Source organism: Columba livia, chromosome 2, assembly GCF_036013475.1.
Source record: "Columba livia isolate bColLiv1 breed racing homer chromosome 2, bColLiv1.pat.W.v2, whole genome shotgun sequence".
NCBI classification, from domain to species: domain Eukaryota; kingdom Metazoa; phylum Chordata; class Aves; order Columbiformes; family Columbidae; genus Columba; species Columba livia.
This window is the reverse complement of record NC_088603.1, coordinates 109,690,135-109,710,798: the sequence shown is the minus strand read 5'-3', so window position 1 is coordinate 109,710,798 and position 20,664 is coordinate 109,690,135. Positions and strand designations below refer to the sequence as shown.

The 20,664-nt window shown below is 37.6% G+C and overlaps 1 protein-coding gene across 2 annotated transcripts in view; it reads right to left on the bottom strand.

Annotated features, from left to right (window-relative positions):
• The window catches only part of LAMA1 (laminin subunit alpha 1), a 103,596-nt gene that overhangs the window by 29,979 nt on the left and 52,953 nt on the right, over nt 1–20,664 (bottom strand). For both annotated transcript variants that reach the window (XM_065053183.1, XM_065053184.1), the window contains exons 21-36: nt 19,558–19,738; nt 18,122–18,258; nt 15,166–15,402; nt 12,665–12,808; nt 12,121–12,300; nt 11,321–11,506; nt 9,924–10,051; nt 8,802–8,922; nt 8,527–8,664; nt 6,717–6,838; nt 5,740–5,826; nt 5,287–5,480; nt 4,117–4,259; nt 1,541–1,639; nt 528–639; nt 209–371 (exon numbers count right to left, since the gene is read on the bottom strand). In XM_065053183.1, coding sequence (XP_064909255.1) covers nt 209–371; nt 528–639; nt 1,541–1,639; nt 4,117–4,259; nt 5,287–5,480; nt 5,740–5,826; nt 6,717–6,838; nt 8,527–8,664; nt 8,802–8,922; nt 9,924–10,051; nt 11,321–11,506; nt 12,121–12,300; nt 12,665–12,808; nt 15,166–15,402; nt 18,122–18,258; nt 19,558–19,738 — 2,372 coding nt within the window. The remainder of the gene's footprint in view (nt 1–208; nt 372–527; nt 640–1,540; nt 1,640–4,116; nt 4,260–5,286; nt 5,481–5,739; nt 5,827–6,716; nt 6,839–8,526; nt 8,665–8,801; nt 8,923–9,923; nt 10,052–11,320; nt 11,507–12,120; nt 12,301–12,664; nt 12,809–15,165; nt 15,403–18,121; nt 18,259–19,557; nt 19,739–20,664) is intronic.

Sequence of the window (20,664 nt, the reverse complement as noted above, 5' to 3'; positions counted from 1 at the left end):
TGAACAGACTGTGGCTACATTAGTATCATGTGGGATGCCCAAATATTTTCAGATAATGCTAACTTCAAATTTAGAGTTCATATAGCTCCACCTAGACTAGTTATCCAACATACCACCTCTTATCATGGCACGATGTTTCCCCAGATTTCTTTCCAAAAAGTAATATTGCATAGTATAGACATTCACCAAAAAAAGTTTTCAGGCTTACTTTAGGACATTGGCAGCATTATGGTGCTGTTGAACAAAATCTTTCTTGCGCAATGCATCCAAAAGGGTAGAAATATCATCATGCAGGCTCTGAGATGTACCATTTGACAGTGGGAGATCCAGGCCCAGTGTTTCATTTAGTGACATAGCAGCTTCAGTAAGTACTAAGTAGGAGAGTAAACAATTTAGTCATACCATTAAAAAAGAAATATATGTGAACCCCCTGTGCAAACTGCAGCACTTTCAGTGTTCTTTAAGAGTTGCAAAGGAAATACACTTCTGGATCTTAAAGAAGTGGAAATATCTTGAAAGTGGGATACCTTTGATGGTTTCATGTACTGTGTCAATAAATCCAGTCAGTTCTTGAGTTTTATTCCTGGTTTCCTGAGTCATTGTGTAAAGTCGCCAAGCTTTTTTCAAAAATCTGGATGACTAGAATAAAATCAGAGATACTTATTGGCAGTAGTCCCAAACCACTGACTAATTCACTACATTTGTCTATTGTTTTTACCCTTTTTTCCTCAACATTGAGAAAACTTTGTGAGAGGAAAGGTAAGGCAGATCTAGCTGATTTATAAATCTGATTCTTCCATGCTTGGCAGATGCCTTAATTATATTGAAAGTTTCAACCTCTGATATCAGTGAAGAATTTTGTTATCAATTATTTTTGTAATCAGTAAGATCATAACTATCAAAGCTATTTCTTTAACAAAGTAAACATTAGTTGGGGTTTTTTTAGCTACAATTAATATAAGAAAATCACTCTTCTGGATACAACACTTTTAGCAATGACAACACTGTTAGTACAAGCGCCTAGTTAGATTACATATAAACAATCAGAAAATTATAGGTACGCATGGTCAGCAAATGAGATTTAGTGGCTGAAGTACTGTTGTCACTTTTCTACCCGCAATTTTTCTTGTGTTAAAACTGAATAAACAATACAAACATTGTCTACTTTCATGTGGATTTTTAACAGATTTATTTTGTCTGAGATAATTTTAAAGATAATACCATAGGTATCAAAGACTTCATGGTAAATATTGAGCTACGACATAATTTGGGATAAGCTCCTTGTGTTAAAACCGGTAAGAAGAAATTATCTCCCTTTCTTTAGTTTTAGAAAACAAGCTTAATGTAAATCTAATTTACATTATCATAAAATACTGCAGTTTGCAGAAGAATTCCACAGACCAGTTAACTGTCCTCCTCAGAAAGACTACAGAATGGACTGAATGATTTCCTTGAAGTCTATAGATGTTCTTATGTACCATGCTATGAAATCTCAAAGGATTACTTCAGAAAGGCTAAGAATAAAGAAGCCAGCACCTACCTCTTCATGCAGTTGATCAATCCCTCCTGATAAACTCAGAAGACTTTCTTTTGCTGTAGATAATGAGTAAGTTGGATCTTCCCTAGGAACTATAGATGCCTATAAGAAACAAAAAGAATTTGTAACTGTAATTTAAGGACATTGTTGTACATCCATAAAAGTCCTGGGAACAAAATAACTATGCACACTGTTTAGATTACTTACATGTTTTAAATGACCGATTTGTAAGCACATAAGATGACAAACTAATTACACACATACAGTTGATGTGAATTGTGTCATTTCTTTAAATAAAGAAACAAGGATCCAGCCATGTTGTACTTTCAACCAAGTAATAATGAGGAAGCAAAATTTCTGCTTTTCTGATTCTCAATTTCACCACAGTCTGGGGCTGCCCAAATAAGTTACTTTGAGAAAGAAGTTACGTGATTCCATCCAGTCCCACTGCTGCTACCATATTGACAGGTGGTCTTGTCAAAACAGCTGCATCTGGGTTGTTATATGTGTGAGGATGACCCTGGAGAGCTTCATGTTTCCATGACAAAGCTCAGTGCATTGCACTCAGGAGTTCATGATTTTGATCCTCCAGACATGATATGTTAACTACAAGCAGCCCTGTGGATCCTCTCACCAAGTAGAGAGAATAATGGGCTGCATTTGGCTTCAAGGTCACCTCAAAATTGCTCTATATATGCAATAAACAGGACGCTGTACACAAGTGTATCATATTTGATATAGTCAAGGCCTGCAACAGAATATCACTTCTCTAAAGAAGCAAAGAAAGTTCGGGCATCTCTTAAAAAGAGAGCAAGTCTGATAAAGGTTATTTTAAGACTTCACATGCTTCACAGTCAGCCATCATAAATACCATAATAAGTATCATTCTGCCCAACTTTTTAAAGAAGTAATACATAGGGTATCTGACAGCCTTGTGTCAAATGGAAATTTCAAAGTCTTTTCCTCAGGACAAGGAAAGAACAAGCGAAAGAGAAACACAAGCTGAAGCTCTTGAGCCTCCACAGATAAAACACAGCAAAGTTTCTTTAAAAGTCCACTTTGAAAACCTAGAATGGGAAAGCAAGTATGCCTGGTTAGTCAGGGGAGTAAAGCATGGGACACTAGAAAACCAACTAGAAAATCAGAACTGCCAAAGTCCTCAGATGGACTGGACACACAGAAACAAAGAGGAACAGATGATTTGATAATTTTCTCATTATTGAAAGATCCACACCTAATGCATAGAAAAGAGTAATACTAGAGTATTTCATAATAAATATACATATACAATACATAATACATAAAGATATGCACTAAAGGAAAAACTTAAACTGCTTTTATTTTCACATAAGATCTGACTTTGGTTTCTAATTAAAGTGCTAAATAAAAGCTACATATTGAATGTTTGTAGTCCCAGAAGGTGATGCACAAAAGTCAGTCAACCATATTCTTTAAGTATTACAATAATACAGTATATTTATGCCTTATGACAGAAAGGAAGAAAAGCATAACTGAAGCTTTACAACTAAAATGTTACCAACTAGAACTAAAGGATAAGAGTATCTCTGCTGAAGCATAAACATGTAATTTAATTGGGTTAGCATTTAGATCTTGAACTTATTAACATGTTGGAGTACACTGATTGGAATTCAGTCTTCCTTACATCTTAAACAGAATCAATTTTAATTTGCCAAATCTAGCAGCACAAGAAGGCTCACATTATTTTGGTTTTATTGTGATATGGTGGAATACAAAAAAAAAAAATAGTTTTTTTTGTCTTGGAGCTTGTCTTATTGCTGAGCAAACCGTTATGAATAAATGCCCATATTTTAGTGGTTGTGAACTTGGGAGGATTCTGTTTCTCTCTGGCTTTGCACAAAGACCACATGAACCTAATCCACACCAACACTACATGACCCCCTAGAACCACAAAACAGGGTATTTCATCCTTTGTTTAAGTAGGAGAGGAGCTGGAAGGAAAGTCTGCCACAAGCAGCCTGAAAGTGCAAAACCCTGAAACATTCTACTTGGCTTTTTTGTCCTGAGATGGAGGACAACTACACACCCAGAAGGAAAGCAAACTGGTGCATCCCAGGTATGCTGGCTAATGGAAAAGCAGCCTGCCAGACCCCTTCCTCCCAAGGACTCCAGGGGAACAGCCTCAAGATTTATGCCTTGGCAGCTCTTCACCAAATGGACCAAAAAAGGAAAAGACCTGGTCTCATGTTTCTATTTCACTGATGAAAATTATTCCATTTGTTTTCAGTAGGTCTGGGCAATCGCATAATTCAGGAGAAGCACATACATATAGCACATTCAATAATGACAGCGCTGACTAAAAAACATTCATCCATTTATTTACACGCTAGTTCCACAAACGAAAGTAATACAGGCAACTAAATAACTTAAAGGTATATTTCTATACCAAATTTAACAGTCTTAATCTGATTATCACACATACACACACAAGTTGTGAACTGCAGGAGGGTTTCTGCTAAATTACTGGCATATGTGAGTGTCTACAAGTTTTGTTTCAAAGGTGTGACCAAGCATTTCTGCTATTTGTGCACTTCTTTTACCTTCAGATGTTTCGTTGCATTCTCCAACTCTGACAATATCCCGTAGGGCATAAGGGGAACACCAGTGAGGTTCACTGAAAGTAGGGCCTTGTTGAGATCATCCAAAGCGTTTAATAAAACTCCTGTGCAGTTGTCATCACAAGCTAAATAAACCATTTTAATAGGAGAAAGCAATATTAGTATTAACAAGACACTAAATACTGAAATTTATTTTTATTTACATGGTATGTGCCTTAACCTTTTGAGTTAAGAGCAATTAAGTATAATAAATTTGACTATACAGATTTGTAGTATTGCCCTCCCCCTTCCTACCCCAAGAACAGACCTATTCCAAACATACTTTCTTTAGGTTAGCACACATTCAAGTCTTATTGATCGTGCTGGCTATTGAGCTGCTTACTGTATTACAAGCTTATTGAGCCTATTTAGCTATATTGCTACAAACCCAGGGTGATACCATTAACATTCACCCAAACAGGTTAGGAAGACAGGAAATTCAAGCCTAGAGCGGTATAATTCAATTTATTCTTTGGGTAGGGTTTTTGTTTGTTTGTTTGGGTTTGTTTGGTTTTGTCTGGTTGGTTTTGTTTGTTTTACTTATACAAAGCAAAAGCTGAGTCCTAAATCCCAATTCATTGTAAAAGCAGATTACTGTACTTGCTGTGTCTTTCTGCTATCAGCCCTCTCATAAGGAATTGCATGACTAATTAGTGGTGGAATATGACTAATTACTTGTGGGAAGGCCTACATACCTGAGATAACTCCAAAAGTATCATTACAGCAACCTCACATCCAAAGGGTCAATGTCATGGGAATACTACATTTTCTAATAAATGAAGGCATGCTATGGACATTAAAAAAGTATTTAAATTATCTTTCCCTAAACTTGTCTATAACACTAAATAAGCCATTTTAAGGATCAACTGGTTATCTCATGTTATGATCTCTACTGTAGTTTCCTCTATGTTCACAGAATGGTTGAGGTTGGAAGGGACCTCTGGAGATTATCTAATCCAACCCCTGTTTTACAGAGACATTAAGTTGTTAAGATCTTTTTCTTTTCATAGAAAGAATATGGCTTGACATCATTCAAGGAATAATCATGCACACAAACATCACCGGAATAGACCAAAGCCCACCGGGAAAGTAAATAATTTTAAAACCACCTACAAACACACTCGTCTTCCACAAGAAGATGTCTTGGTTCACACTCGTCACACAGTTGTCCTGTCACACCTTGCTTACAGAGGCACTGGCCAGTTGCTCGATCACAATTAACATGGACAGAGCCGCTTGGATTGCACTGACACGGATGGCAGCTGCCACCGGGAAGCTGAGGGTCACCATAATAACCAAGAGAGCACCTAGACAGGGAGGAACAGGGCACTGAACAACAGGGGAATATTCATCATGAAACGGGATGTTACATTTATCTTTGAGGATCACTGATAGGTTTTTAATTAATGGCTTCTTAACAGTAACTAATAAATCACTGTAAGTCCTTGAGCACTCACTTATATATTTATGAACACTGAATAATCTGTTCCAAATACAAACATGGCTCATGCTAAACAAACTGTCCTTGGGAGTTGGGGATAATCGGGGACATCATGTGTAACTCACCTTTCACAGTACTGTCCTTCATATCCTGGGAGACAAGCATCACAGTAGTAATCCTGAACATTTTTCAGGACACAGGTAGGACTGAAACTGGAGGAAGGATAAACAAATACCTGGTAGCATATAAATGGAAGACCATACAAAGACATAGAACACCTTCAGCCACAGGTTAAATGTTGTAAGCAACAGCATCCTCTGTTCAATCTGATGCAATGCTCTAGAATTTGCACTCTGAATTGTGTGTTTAATCTTAAAGAGTTTGCTTTTCCAATGTAACTCCATTACTGTATAATACACCAAAGCACCTTATTACTTTCTTTTTTAAAAGATGAGACAAGGAAAAATGGATGCTGCATGGCATGGCTATAGTACATATCTAACTGAGACTTGCATGAGAACAGAGTTGCTAGACTCTTATTCTGACTCAATTATCCAACAACAAACATGCTTTTCAGACTTCTGGAGAAAAAACAGCCTGCATAGCATTTTGATTTTCAAAATATGAAGTGGACTGTTCCTCTACCAAACAAACATATGTATGAATTTCAAACAAAAGAATACTTGTTCTTCCCCTAGGACTGATCTCATGAAAAGTTCCTGCATTGACTGGACATGGCCTGAATCTTTCTAAATACAAAAGCATTGTTAGAAGAAGAGACCCACATTTGAAATTAAGTCATGTCAGAGCAACTTACTCCATTATCTATAAAGCATTCTATGTGGCTGATCTACTTTTTATGAAAAAAAATGACTATTCTATCAGTTGGTATTTTTATTTTAAAACGTCACAGACTTACCAGTAGCAGTGAAAAACACAGAATGTAAGCTCAATTTACTAAAATGGGTAGCTTTCAAATGTCTAAAACTTAAGGACATGGTAACTACTGTTGTCATAGCATGGAGGGAGAAGGAGTGGTGACATATAGCACAATAAACCCAGAATGCTAAAATGCACATTGGATTTAATAAATTCTGGTTACCTAACAGGGTTGGCTCTGGGACAGGCACAAAGAGAGCAGTCATTGACGGATCCAATTACTTTCCCATAGTAGCCTGGGGCACAAGCGCTGCAGTAATCACCAACTGTGTTATCTCTGCAGTTCTGATACACAAAAAGGAATTCAGACAGTTTAAAACAACAAACAAACAACAACAACAAGAGCTTTATCTTGGCCCAAGTCAATAAATGTATGATTTCCAACAATCACCTCTAAATGGCACTGCCTGTTGGTCAGCATTCTCTGAATGGAGCAACTCTTTATGCAAAAATAAGCAGAATTCTTATACAAATAACCCCTCAGGCAGGCTGACCTAACTTCTGTTCTACATTTCCATTAAAGTTTATATAGTTCTGCTTCTACTAATCCAATTCAGGCCAGGAAATCATGGTACAAAGGAAAAAAAAAAAAAGCAACTGGTGAAAAACTTAAGCAGGATACTTGGATGAAAAACATAACCTTTCAGTGTCTCAGTAAATGCATTTGAATGCTATAAACCAAGGATCATCCACAGTTAGGATTCACACACACTATATTTAATTTGCAATCAGTACTGATCAATAGCCAGTGTTTTTAATACATTAAATTGGTATTATAAGCATAATTCAACTGACTACTCCCCAAAACAAATGAAATTCAGTTTTTTTCTTTTTTTTTTTTTTTTTCCTGTTTTTTGATTCATATTCTTGCTAGTGCATGTATTTTAGAGGTTAGTTGACGACACTAAGCAGTAGCAATGCAGCCTGCTATTGTACAGGAGCAGAAGTCAGAGGAGAAAACCATCTCTTTTGCCTTGACTGCTCAGCCACAAATGTTTAAGTAGTAATTTTAACGTGCAGGTGAGTTGCCACCCCTGCAATAAAAAGCTGAGAGGAAGAACGACTAGTATTCACTAGTGTGAAAGACCTATGTGTTTTGGCCTTGTAGAAACAAGAATCATCGTTCTTATTCACGACATTCATATTTTAGGATACATCTGAAAGCTACAGAATAGTTTACAAAAGCCTAACAGACTAAGGAAACTCACTTTAAAAACTGACTTCTAGAATGAATTCAGCAGAAGCTGGCTTTGAAGTAACCAACTTACCACTGGAAAAACAAAGAATATGAAATAAAAAAACTTTAAGAAACAGTACTGAGCCATAACAGAGAACAGACTTAACATGTTTTATTTGGTTAGCTGAGAATTTGCTGTCCACAGGGCCATCAGCCCAAAAGACAGAGGCAATGTTTTAAGTCAGATATGGCCCCTCTTTGCAACCTCTGAGATAAAATAAGAGAAGTGAGCAAATAAACCTAGGTGAGGCATACCCTTACGCTACTTTAGTCTCTGGGAGTTAGAACAGCCTCACTTCAAGCTGCCCAGGGGATGTTCTTCCTCAGAGACAAAGAATTTGTCTTTGACCTAGTCTGTGGTATGGTATGGCTTACTGCTTCCTTTACCTCTTTTTTGTGTAACTACACAGACCTTGGCCAGATCAAGACCAGAAGCCCAAAAAGCCTCACAGAAAAACAGATAAACTAAACTGATACACGAGTTATTTTTAAAGTAAAATTAAAGGTAAAATAATAATTATTTTGAAGATGTTAGCTCCCAAAAAGCTTGATGATTTAACTGAATGGACCCTAAGTGAAATACTATTCAGAATTTCCATTTTTCAGAGTTGGAGGAGAAATTGTACTTTATCCAAGTAGTACAGCCATGTGTACTTGTCCCAGAAAAGCTTTCCATAGGTTACTGCCATTGTATGCTCAGGTGAAACCAATAAAAAAATGTAGAAATTGTACATACCAAGCACTTCCCAGTTTCAGGATCACAGGTCTCACTGTGATTGTTGCACTGACATGGCACACAAGGTGCAATCAGAGTGTGAGGCTCTTTCACATCGAGCTCTGTTTTCTTTCCCCTGTAGTATCCTGGAGCACAGCTCTAGTTTTAAGGAGAGTAAAATAAAAAATATATATGAATATGGCTATCAACAGTTACAAACAATTATAAAAGGAGTTTAAGTAACTTTTTTATTATTTCACTATTAGACACACAAAAAGGATTCAAGAATTCTGTACCTGACAGGATAATCCAGCATAACCAGCAGGACATCTACATTGTTCTACAAAATGAGCTCTAGCTCTGCCAAGATGCATTTCTTCAAACTTCACTGCAATTTCCATTGAGATATTTGCAATTCTACAAGATATATGCAGAAGACAGCATGAACAACTAGAAAAGTCCTAGCACCAAAACTGAGATCCAAATATTTTTATGCTTCAAGGTCAGAGCTACCACACATAATCTCCCATGAACCCCTTTTCCCCATATCTCAATAAAATCTGAAGATTCCTCACATATTTATGAGATTTCAGGACCTACAACAACCAAATCAGTAGTACTTCAAAGTAATACAAGTCAGTTCCCACTGGTGTGTGAAACTTGACAAACCCACCATGCAAGAGTACATATTTCCGCCTCTGAAATGCTAGACAGAAATACATCTGGTTTGCCCCACTGATTTTTGGACAGAGCTAATGAAAAGATAGTTGAGAGTCTGTGAATCAAAAATAATCTCTAATCTGGAGGCAGAACCACACTTGTTCAGAGCTGTGAAGATGCAGAGATATTGGGTTTCTATAGGATGCACCTCTGCTTGTCATGTTCGTTTCTGAACTGACAGATGGCAATGACCACAACCCATCTCCTCCCTCTCATTAGTAACCCAGTTCTGTTCAAATGGCAGTAAAATGCTGTTGTTCTGAGGCAGGAATATTTTACTACCACTGCTCAGAGTAGACAGATACAAGAGAGACTTAGATTGCTACAAAACAAGAACTCAGAGAACCACTTGTTTCAACTGAGAAAACAAACTAATATTTCAATAGTCATAAAATAAGATGGGAAAGAAATAATTTAGAAAACATCTAACTATATCACCCATACTGCAGAACACTGCATCAGCCTGTAAGGTTCTTTATGGGATTTTCTATCAAAGTAAGCAGCAAACACATTTAGTGTGTCACAGCAAGAATTAAAGAGGGATTCTACTGCCATTAAAGGTCATGTTTTCTTATCAGAGGAAGAACAAAAGTCAAATAGGAAATTGGAAATGTCTCTAATTTGAGTTAAAACGTTACTGTATAGCTCAGTCGGGACTACTTCTAGGTTAAATTACAGTAAATCAGAGATTGCTTTACCTGCTTTGCTGTAATCCTTTGCCATAAGCTGCCTTAATAAGGATGTATTCAACATTGCTCAGCACAGACATGAAGTCAGAACGTAAGACAGGTTCGTCAGACACGGAGTTAAAATACTTCCAAGAATGCTAGGGAAACATAACATATATTATTAAAACCAAGAGCATTTAAGGGTACTTAAGCACTGCCTGAGAGTGACAATACCTGACTGTCTCTCATTTGTTGCTGAAATCTGAGTCTGTGTTTGAAAAGCTTGCCACAGCAATACCTTCAGCACTTCCAAACGAGGAAACAATGTCAAAATGTTCATTGCTTCTATAGCATGATATTCCCAGGCATTTTTTCCCTAAAACAGATGCATTTTAATCCAAGCACTCTTTACTGCTCAGCTTATTTGACATCAGATACAGAATCATAGAAGGTACTGAGTTGGAAGGGACCCAAGAAGGATCTTTGAGTCCAACTCCTGACCCTGCATATGACAACCCTACAGTTCACACCATGTGTCTGCAGGCATTGTACAACTGCACCTTGAACACTGTCAGGCTTGGGGCCATGACACCTCCGTGGGGAGCCTGTTCCAGTGCTCCACCACACCCTGGCAGAAGAACCTTTTTCTAATGTCCAACCTGAACCTCCCCTTGGCACATATTCCTGCCATTCCCTTGGGTTCTGTCACTGGTCACTAAAGAGAAGAGTTCAGCACCTGCCCCTCCCCCTCCTCCTGTGAGGAAGCTGTAGATCACGATAAGGTCTCCCCTTAGTCGCCTCTTCTCCATGCATAGCAAACCAAGTGACTTTAACAGCTCCTCATACAGCTTCCCATCCAAACTCTTCAACAACTTTGTAGCCTCTTTTGGACAGTCTCCAGTAGTTTTATATCCTTCTCATCCCGTGACACCAACAACAGGTGAGGCCACACCAGTGCAGAGCAGAGCAGGACAATCACCTCCCTCGCCCAGCTGGCAATGCTGTGCTTGATGCACCCCAGGACACAGGTGGCCCTCTTGGCTGCCAGGCCACACTGTTGGCTCATGTTCAACTTGCCATTGACAAAAACTCCCAGATTCCTCTCTGTGGAGCTGCTTTCCAGCATCTCATTCCCCTGTCTGTATGTACAGCCAGGGCTGCCGTGTCTCAGGTGCAAAATCTGGCACTTACCCTTGTTGAACTTTGTGCAGTTGGTGATGGCCCAGTTCTCCAATTTGTCCAGATCCCTCTGCAGGGCCCCCCTGCACTCAAGAGTGTCAACAGCACCTCCCAATTTAGTGTTGTCAGTGAACTTAGTTAATATTCCCAGATAGGCATCTTTTGACTTATTTTATTAAATATACAGAGCTTTTCTGTAAAATCTCATAGAAGAAAGGAAATATTTCCATACCAATATTTTGGCTTACCTCCTTCATTTCTACTTCCTTGTCAGTTCTTATGCCGTTTTCTGGAGAAGGGATGTCTACATAGATGACCAACTTACTGGTGTGACCTCCTTTCATTAGGATTTGTGGCTCAAAATTTGAAGTTCCAAAGCCATCCAAAGCATAAAATGCAACAGTATATCTCAGCTTCCCTCCATAGGCCATGAGCTGTTTCGATAAAAAATCATTACTTTTATTTATTCCAAGGTTAGAGCTACTAGCTGAAAATATTTTAATGTCATCAGAAGACTTGAAAACTGCCAGTTCTTTGAAGAATTGGCAATAAAACATGAAAACTGAGTTAAACTCAGCTGTTTTTGCACCAAGGTTAAATGCATATTTCAAAAAAGCAGTCTCAGGTTCTTCTTTGGTTCTTCAAGGTGCATACTCAATTTTCATTTAATTCCTAAGCAACAGAGATTCCATGATCTATATACGGAATCTAACATCAAGGCTGAAAACTCCCTCAGGTTGCTAAAGTAAAATTGAATATATCACTCTTTTCCCCGCTGTATGATCTCTGAAGAGTAACGTGATAATTAAATATGGGTGTTACCAATTTACAGGGTCAAGAAAAATCTCATTAGGAAAGGGTAATGTAAGCATATAGTTATGCCTGCTACAAATGAGATCAGTCACTTAATGTCTATAGTATTATGACCTACAAGAATAGAACTAGTACAGAAAAATGTTATAAAAATTGAGCGACTATTATACAATCAAGGAGTGACTATTAGCCAATAAATAATCCACAAAGCATTCTAATTATGTAATTATCTTACCTGGTCTCCCTGAAACTGCTCTGGTAACCTCCAGTAAAATGTTTCTGTCTTTAAATGTTTTCTGACTATGGCAGCATCCAGTAAAACATCAGGAAATTGTGAAAATACTCCTTGCACTGTTCCAGTCAGGTTACTTGGAGCTACTACATGCAGAATGGACTGATCTGGAGTTAAGGTTATCTGCAACACAAAGCAAAAGACTAACTGAACAAAAATATTTTGTTCCAGTGTTCACTGTTAACAGTTTGAGCTGCTTTGAGACAGTCAATAGTTCATTGTAGATAAATGCTCAAACCAAAAAATTGGGAAATGTTTGATTTTTTTTTTTTTTTTTTCAAGTGAAGAGTGACGCACAGGTTTCAGAAATAAGACTATGACCACTTACCACTTGCTTTCCTTTTTGTTCTACCATATGCTGCTGCCTCTGTAAACCAGCCAATTACAGTCAGCCTAATAAAACCAGGTAGACTTAGTCACCCCAGTGTGGTACCTAACACAAGAATAACACAAAAACGTATTGCTATATTTTTGTCACTTTACTTACAGGAATTCTCACATGATCTTCTAGTTCTGAACAGGATGTGGACATCCCAAAACAGAAGCACGGAGTACAACCTAGTGCATTGTTAGCAGACAGAGCAAAAGTTCCAGGTTTACATTCACTGCATTGTAGACCAAATACATTTTCCTGAAAGAAATAAAAAAAAACAATATAACAGCACAATTATGTTACTTTCCTAGCTTAAGGAAAGATGATGCTGGAAGAAAAACTAGCAGCTACGTAAACTACATAAGAGAAAGCCAATTAGTGTATCTATTCTGTTTTACTATACAGTACTTACTTTTTCATTATTTTCCAATACTATCAAAAAAATTCACAAGCCACAAAACACCAGAACATTCATGTATTTAATTTCCTAGCAAAAATTAGCAGCTCTGTATTCCCACTCAACACAGACAAATCTTTCCCTCCCCCTCATCACTCCATCTGGAAAATGGGCTCCCAAAGCCAAAGAACCTGCTCAGTATGAATAGGAATCAGGGGACCTGATTCCCAAGTGTCTGGTTTTGGCCTCAGTTCCCAACTGGTAAGTCCAGCTTGAATAAATACCCAAAACTACAGTCCGTGCCCACCGGTATCTTTAACCAGAAGATAGGAGAGAGTCCTATGAAAGAGTATATTTATGGCCCTGAAGTAAATTCTTTTATATCAATCAATGTTTCAAGAACAGATTCTCACCTTTTCAGAAAGATCTATACTAAATCTCTGTATTTAATTTTGCCTTTTTTTAATACAAGAATGTCAATTCAGACTTCACTATTAGCAATACACATGTGTTATTCTTAAGCATTGCCTTTGGTTATAGCATTGGAAACAAATTTGAACTTGCAACATAACAACACTTTTTAAAATGTTAGGAGGAAACTTCCTATTATTATCATCTGGATTTTCAAAAGAGCAGGTTTTATCATCTAACTACATGTGCTGTTCCAAAACCTGTTAAAATCATGTGTGTATGAGCAGAAAAAAACTTCTGTTTTTTTTCCATTTTTCCATTTTTTTTTCCATTTATATAGCAAAGGTAAGAACATCATAGCTTTTTCACTGGAGTTTTCTAACATTTAATTAGTTTTTTAAAATGTTTTCAAATCTAGGATGGAAGAAGCTGTAGAAGTGCCGTCTATCTATCTTTACACAGAGAATGAAATAATTCATTGCCAAAACAGCATGCTTTTAAGTTAAGAAATAAACCTTTTAATCAGAGATTGTCTGCTCAAAAACTTCAAGATTATATCAATTAATGCAACCTGCACTCAGAAGTGCAACTCTTGCAGCAAAGTCTTCCTAGACTCTATGAAGGAATGTTTTTCCCTGGCTTGAGGTGGAAACATTTTCTCTGTATTGCTCATTGCATCAGAATACATTTCACTATTACAGCTGGTTCTCCTCCAACATTCTGTGTGTACTGAGGAAAAAAACCTTTTAAATAGCAACTAAGAAATAATGCATATGAGTCACAAACTATTATTATTGGAACTATTTGTAAGGCAAAATAAAACAGTAGACAAAAGCAAGCAGGATAAATAAAACATGTAAAATGTGTACCATTAAAATGGTTTATATGGCACTGTTCTCAGTATTAGAAGGCATTTACATCATACAGAGAAATATAGTGACACTGAAGTCACTAGCACCATTCCCATATATTTAAAAATATTTACAAAAATGTTGGCCACTACTTTGTCCTATTCAAAAGGAGGCAGACAGAAATCTAGGAGAAAAAAGAGAAATACAAATGCATCCTCATCTATTTCTATCTTACTATAGTAATCCACAAAAATTCTGAATGTACTATAAGAATGATGTGGTTACAGAAATTCACTTAATACAGAATAAACACACAGATCTTACATTCAACAAATGTAATCTATTTCAATGTAGGACTGCAGTGAGACCATAGCAATGAAATATAACAAATAGTGTACAAGACTAGAAAGACAGCAAATATTCAGCATTAGTCAGCTAGAAATTACTTTTTGTGATTAGGCATACAATGGGTCTTGATCCTGACTACTTAACATATGTCCACATCAAATTCCACTAATTCTGTCTGAAAGAGAACTACAGTACCATGCCACAATACTTTTATGACCACAAACTGGAAATAAAATTATCTGGCTACATAAAACAAAACAAAGGGAGGTAAGAGAGAAACTGTCTAGTATTATCACAGGAATTTCTGAGAACAGAAATAACTATGTCATGTTGGTAGCGCTGCTATTTCTTCTACCTCCATCTGTGTTGTGTCTGTCCAAGTAGAGAATCTCATCTGGCAATTTTCAGCACAGTTGACTAATAAGACCTATTTTGCACTAGCATAGAAAATCCTTTAGGGGTGAATTAGGTGTACTCAGAACCATCTCAAAGAAGGGATGCAGATTGACTTCTGAAGTCCTTTCAGCACTACACCTTCCATCATATTTATGTAACAAATGACCAGAGAAGCCCAATGCTGACCCAAAAGTGTCTGAATACTTCAGTACCTTGCAAGTGCAGATGCCCGTTTCCTCTTCACAACCACAAATTCCATCAGTATCATCACACATCTCAGCTTTGGTTCCACTCAAGTCGCAGTCACAGGCAACACAGTCTGGGTAGTCCCTGTAGCCTAATGCACACCTGGAACAGTCTTGTCCTCCAAATTCAACTCTGCACTGGCACTGACCCGTCAACACATCGCACTGGAGACTGGCTGAACCAGTGTCACTACAGTTGCAAGCCTTAGATGGAAAGAAGAAATGTTCATAAATAACAGATCCTTAAAAACTTTTGTTACAACTGAAACAGAACAGTAAATTTAGAATGGCCCTTAAAACTCAAATGTTTGTAAACAAATACTATACAAGAATAAAAGCGAAGATCTTCCACATAGAAGTGGGTTTTTTTTACTGTGTATTTGAACAAAGAACAGCCCATGGCAAGAAGTAAGAAGCTCTGTTGATTCCCAAATCTGGATTGCAAATCAAAAAAGTTGAAGAAATGTGTTCCAGAAAAAAAATCCAAAATTACTATGTACTGAACGCAGTAAATAAATTAAAATAATGGTATATAAATGTTGGATGAAAGAAACCCGTAAGTACAACAGTTTTCTATCATAGAAAGAAAAATCTTAGTACTGACATTCTTTTAAGATTTCAAGAAGCATTAATAAGTTCTACATCTTGCTCAAGTTCCATTTAGTATTTGATAAGGAACCAAGATCTCATTGTGTCGAAAGGTGGGAAACTCAGCACCAAAGGAGTACTGTTCCCTGGCAGAGCCTGTTCTGCAATCAGTAACATGAACCTGTTATTACAAATATGCAAAGTGGATGTACTTAATTTGTCATTCTTTTTTGAAGCAGATCTAATCTGAAGTATTGATTTCATAGCTGGGGTTACTTAACAAGTCCAGTTTTGCTCTGTGGTTATTTCTAACAGTGCAGGCAAAAAGTCCATTCCATCTGTCATCACCTGACAGCATTTTCCCTGAGTCTTCTTTCCTCATCATCTCATTCTGAGATGAAAAGCCTTACCTTGTAAAGCACTCTACACAGAGACCCACAAAATCTGTTAGGATCACTCTGCACCCTGTAGCAAGTTTGCTGCAAACCATTATAACTCTCTGTAGTAAGCAGTGTTTACTCCAGCAGTGAGAATTAGGTACCACGCTGCCTAGTCTAACACATTATGACCAAAGTAAGTTCACAACTGTGGCTCCCAGATACCATTAAAGGTCTACAGCATTTAATATCAAACTCAATTGTAGGAATGATAATAATATAAATAATTTACATTTACTTCAATCTCAGTCAATATGTGATTAAGATAAGTAAGGACTCTAAGGTACAAGTAACTGTGCTGCAGCACACTTGAAAAGGTTTGCAAGAAAAACATGACTACAGCTCTGCTCCATCACCGCACCCAGAGATGGACGCTAAACGCCAAGAAAACTGCAAGAAAAAAAGCCAGATTAAATATCTCACTAATGCAGTCTGTGTTGCAAAAACAGACCAGCTGGGTTTCTGAAAGCATCTCCCCCATTTCATCCATGTAGAGAGCATGTGAGAGCTTTTCCAGGGCTTCTCAGTAGACATTGTACTGGAATTCAACCTGCCAGAGCTGAGTATTCAGCACAGGGGAGCCTCCATTGGGACTATTACCTGCAGATCACAGTACTGCTTATTGCACCAAGAAAGTAACTAAAACACCTCAGAGCAGGGGTGTCAAACTCATTTTCACCATGGTCTGAAAGTAATTTTAGGACTGTCTAAATGTAGGAGTAGCTACATTTAGACAGTCCTAAAATTACATTCAGCCCTTTGAAGGCAACCGCAAGGCTGACGTGGCCCTTAGTGAAAATGAGTTTGACATGCCTGCCTTAGAGTAATTCGTGTTAATTACTGTGATGCTGTAACCAAAAGGAATGCTAAACAACTTAGCAAAATTGAGCACTTACATATTTAATTAAACTTGACCATTAGCAAGTGCTGTGGAATCACCCTGTGAAAGGAACACTTCAGGGAAATGCACAGGGACCAGCACATTGTATTTGCACAACATTAGGTAACAATGACTGTTGGTAGCTGACAAAGCAGCAGTTTCAAGATCGGCTGCCAAGTAAGTTGATATAGATCACTAAGATAGTAAACACTGAAGAGCTATTATAGGACTATTTTATCATCCTTACTCTGAAAAATTAAAGAGAGAAAAAAATAAAACAATTTGGCTGATACTTGTACTTGTCAAGTACTCACTGCATACAATGACAGACCTTGTCAAGTTGATTATATTTGTGGTTTTCCTCCATTGACATTACTTATCACATTTATGTAATTCTGAGGCTTTTTAAAATCTCAACATTTATAAAGATTGGCCCAATGCCATATCTGTCAGGAATTTACTGCATGAACCTAATTGCGTAAATGGTTGCTATTCCTTGGATCTGCACTGAGCTGGCATTTTACTGCTTAATTTTACATACTAATCTGAGATAATGGCAGTTACCATTTTCCCTTTCATAAAACATTAACTAGCTTATACCTTTTTAATTTGAAATATTCAGAAAAAAAGTGTGCAGTGACTGTCAAGATAAACTGGATTTCATTGTTCTTAAAGCCACAATATCATCACTCCTTCATTAGCACAGAAACTTTTCCTTGTTGTCAACTGTTGCTATAAATCTGTTCCAGTATCACTGCTTAAGCAGCTAAAAGTTAGAATTCAAAATTTTAATATGATCTATGCACCTATCCAGAATAGGCACTCTGACTATTTTCAGACAGCTTTCTTAGGAGGTTCCTCTATAAACACTTTAGTCTGATTTTATTGTTTTGTTTTGGGTTTTTTAATGTGAGCATGTGAACACTTTGAGACAGAGAATAAATATTGAGGTTCTCAAAACAAGAGTCCAGTTCTGACATTAGTTAACAGCCACGGCTTCCCTGCCAGCCTACCATACCTTACAGCCAAGTTTAGGAGAGAGTCCCCAGTGATTTTCTTCACAGAGTTCACATTTTGGTCCCCTAGTGTGAGGGGGACAAATGCACTGGCCAGAATCAGCATCACAGTTGTTCTGAGTATGAGCACAGTCACAGGCTGCAAAAGAAAAAGGACTCAATTATTAACCTTACTCTTGCATTAGTTGCAGAGAAGAAAGTGCACATCCACTAATAGTCTTTCTTAATTATGCAGTAGAGTTTATCCATTCCACTATCCTTGCTGTCTCTAATCACTGTGAAACAAATTATGACCACAGTGACAATTAATCTTTTTATTGAAAGTCCACTACTGCATCTTGACGTAGCCTGTTTGGTGGTTTAAAAAGCAGTGCTTCATTTTCACAGGGGAACCAACAAAGCCAAACAAAATTATGGTTGAAAAGACTAAATTTGTAGGAAAAAAAATTCTAGTATAGAGCATACAAAACTCAGAAGATACGATAATGTTCTCAAGCAAGTGAAAAATAAATCTCAGAAATTAGTACTTTGCAATAACCGCTCAGTGAATAAGAGGGATGGGTAACCTTTTATAATAACTAACTGCTGCAGGAAGCATTTGTCTATTTAAGAACAGCAATACTATTCTTGCTAGAAAGCAGAAATTCAGAAAAGTGTTTTTATTAACATTGACAAAGTTTTTGAGACTGAAACAGTTAAAGGTACCTAAAGGATCTTTTATTCTTAGTAAAGAAACAGTATGTATGTTCCAAAAACATAATCCTGTCACATAACTTTACTGTAGATTTCATATTATTATACTATTTGAGGCATGAAAAAAAAAGTTTCTGTTGGTTTGGAGAAAAGTAGGCATTCCTTTAACTATACTGTGTTGAAAAGGGCATCTTCTTAATATGATAAATTAGGGGGGTTTATGGCATGTTCTCTGTTTGGATTAAGATTTTTCCTCTGTATCTAAAAACTGTACACACCCAGGTGATGATAGGAAAATAGATTCCATGACATCTTATCAAAGTATAAAATATATTTAAGAATTAAATGGAAAAAAAAAACAAAGCATGAATCTGTTAAGAGTTGTAGCTCTTAACTCTTACAGCTGGAGAAAAAAAAATAGAAGTTTCTATTCTCTGAAGGACTGAAGGGTTTTGTAAAGAAAGAGACAAAGAAGATATTTAGGATGTAATATTCCTCTTATGCAACCTTCATGAGTTGCTATTTCATTGTTGCCACCCTTTCACAAGGAACCACACAATAAGTAATCAAAAGTCTTGTTCAATAGCTTAATCAAAGTATCAGGAGACAATTCTACACATTTTTCCACATAGTCAATCAAAATAACTATCAATCAAAACAACTCACCTTTGCCAGAGTTAAATACAAATACATTGTTGAAAGAAATTCCAGACAAACCCTGAAAGGATCACAGATTAGAGCTTACGTGTGCAGCCGCCATCCTGGAAGGTGTGAAAGCCGTGAGCACAATGATCACACTTCTCTCCAGCCACTCCTGGTACACAGTGACACTGCCCCTGGTCATCACAGTCCTCGGAGACTGAGCCAAACTGGCTGCAGTTGCAGGGAACACAGCCATGCCCAGTAAGCAGGCCATAATAGCCATTCTGTTGGACAGGAAGTAAATACATTTTGAGCAATATTTCATAGATTTTTTTTTAAAACAATATGATGTACACTCATTTTCTCTTGTTTACTTTCCCTGCTCTCTGACCCACATGAGTATTGGTCAGTACTGTGTGACTGCTGTGGGAGGACACTGCCTTTATCCCTTCACTGTTCCCACCCATACGCAAGTACACATTAGGGTGCAAAAGTGACACTGAAATGCTCTCATGGTCCTCTAATCTTGTCAGTGAGACTTATGTTTTAAAGTCAGAGGTTATTTCAGTGTAAAGACTTTCATGAGGTGAGGGTGGGCTGTGCTGCTCAGGCACAGATTTCTGTGAATGTCAATAGAAGACCAGAAGAGAACAGGTCAGTGACCTAGTATGTGTGGACTGACGGGCATTCAGCTGGGCTGGCACAAGGGCAGTGATGGGGCACAGATTTCCTGCTCTGGTCTTTAAGGCAGTTCTACACTTGCAAAGGCTGGAAACTGCTGGTTTGTACCACCATTGAATGTCTTCTTTTTCTTACAACAGGTCTGTCTTTTAGCCAATTGCCTTTTTGGTGTTCAGCTATGATGTGTTTATTCTCACCAACCACATTCTTCAGATATTCCCACTCAGACTTCATTTTGCAGAAGCACAGCACTAAGATCCCTTCAGGTCTGTTACCAGTTTGGTTTTTTTGGTAAGCCAACACAACTGCATGCTATCAGTGAGCACAGCGCTAGCCCAAACAGCCCTGTGCAGAAGGGTGCTGAGTTAACTACATAGCTTCACGTGTGCAGAGAGCACTGGCAGAGCAATTTTCAACCATAAAAACCTGTGCAGACAAACCTTTGGTCTCTGCTCCAGCAACAGGTCCCCTCTCCCCTATGTATAGTTGCTGCTATTCTCTGTATCTGTTCTAAACAACACCTATAGAT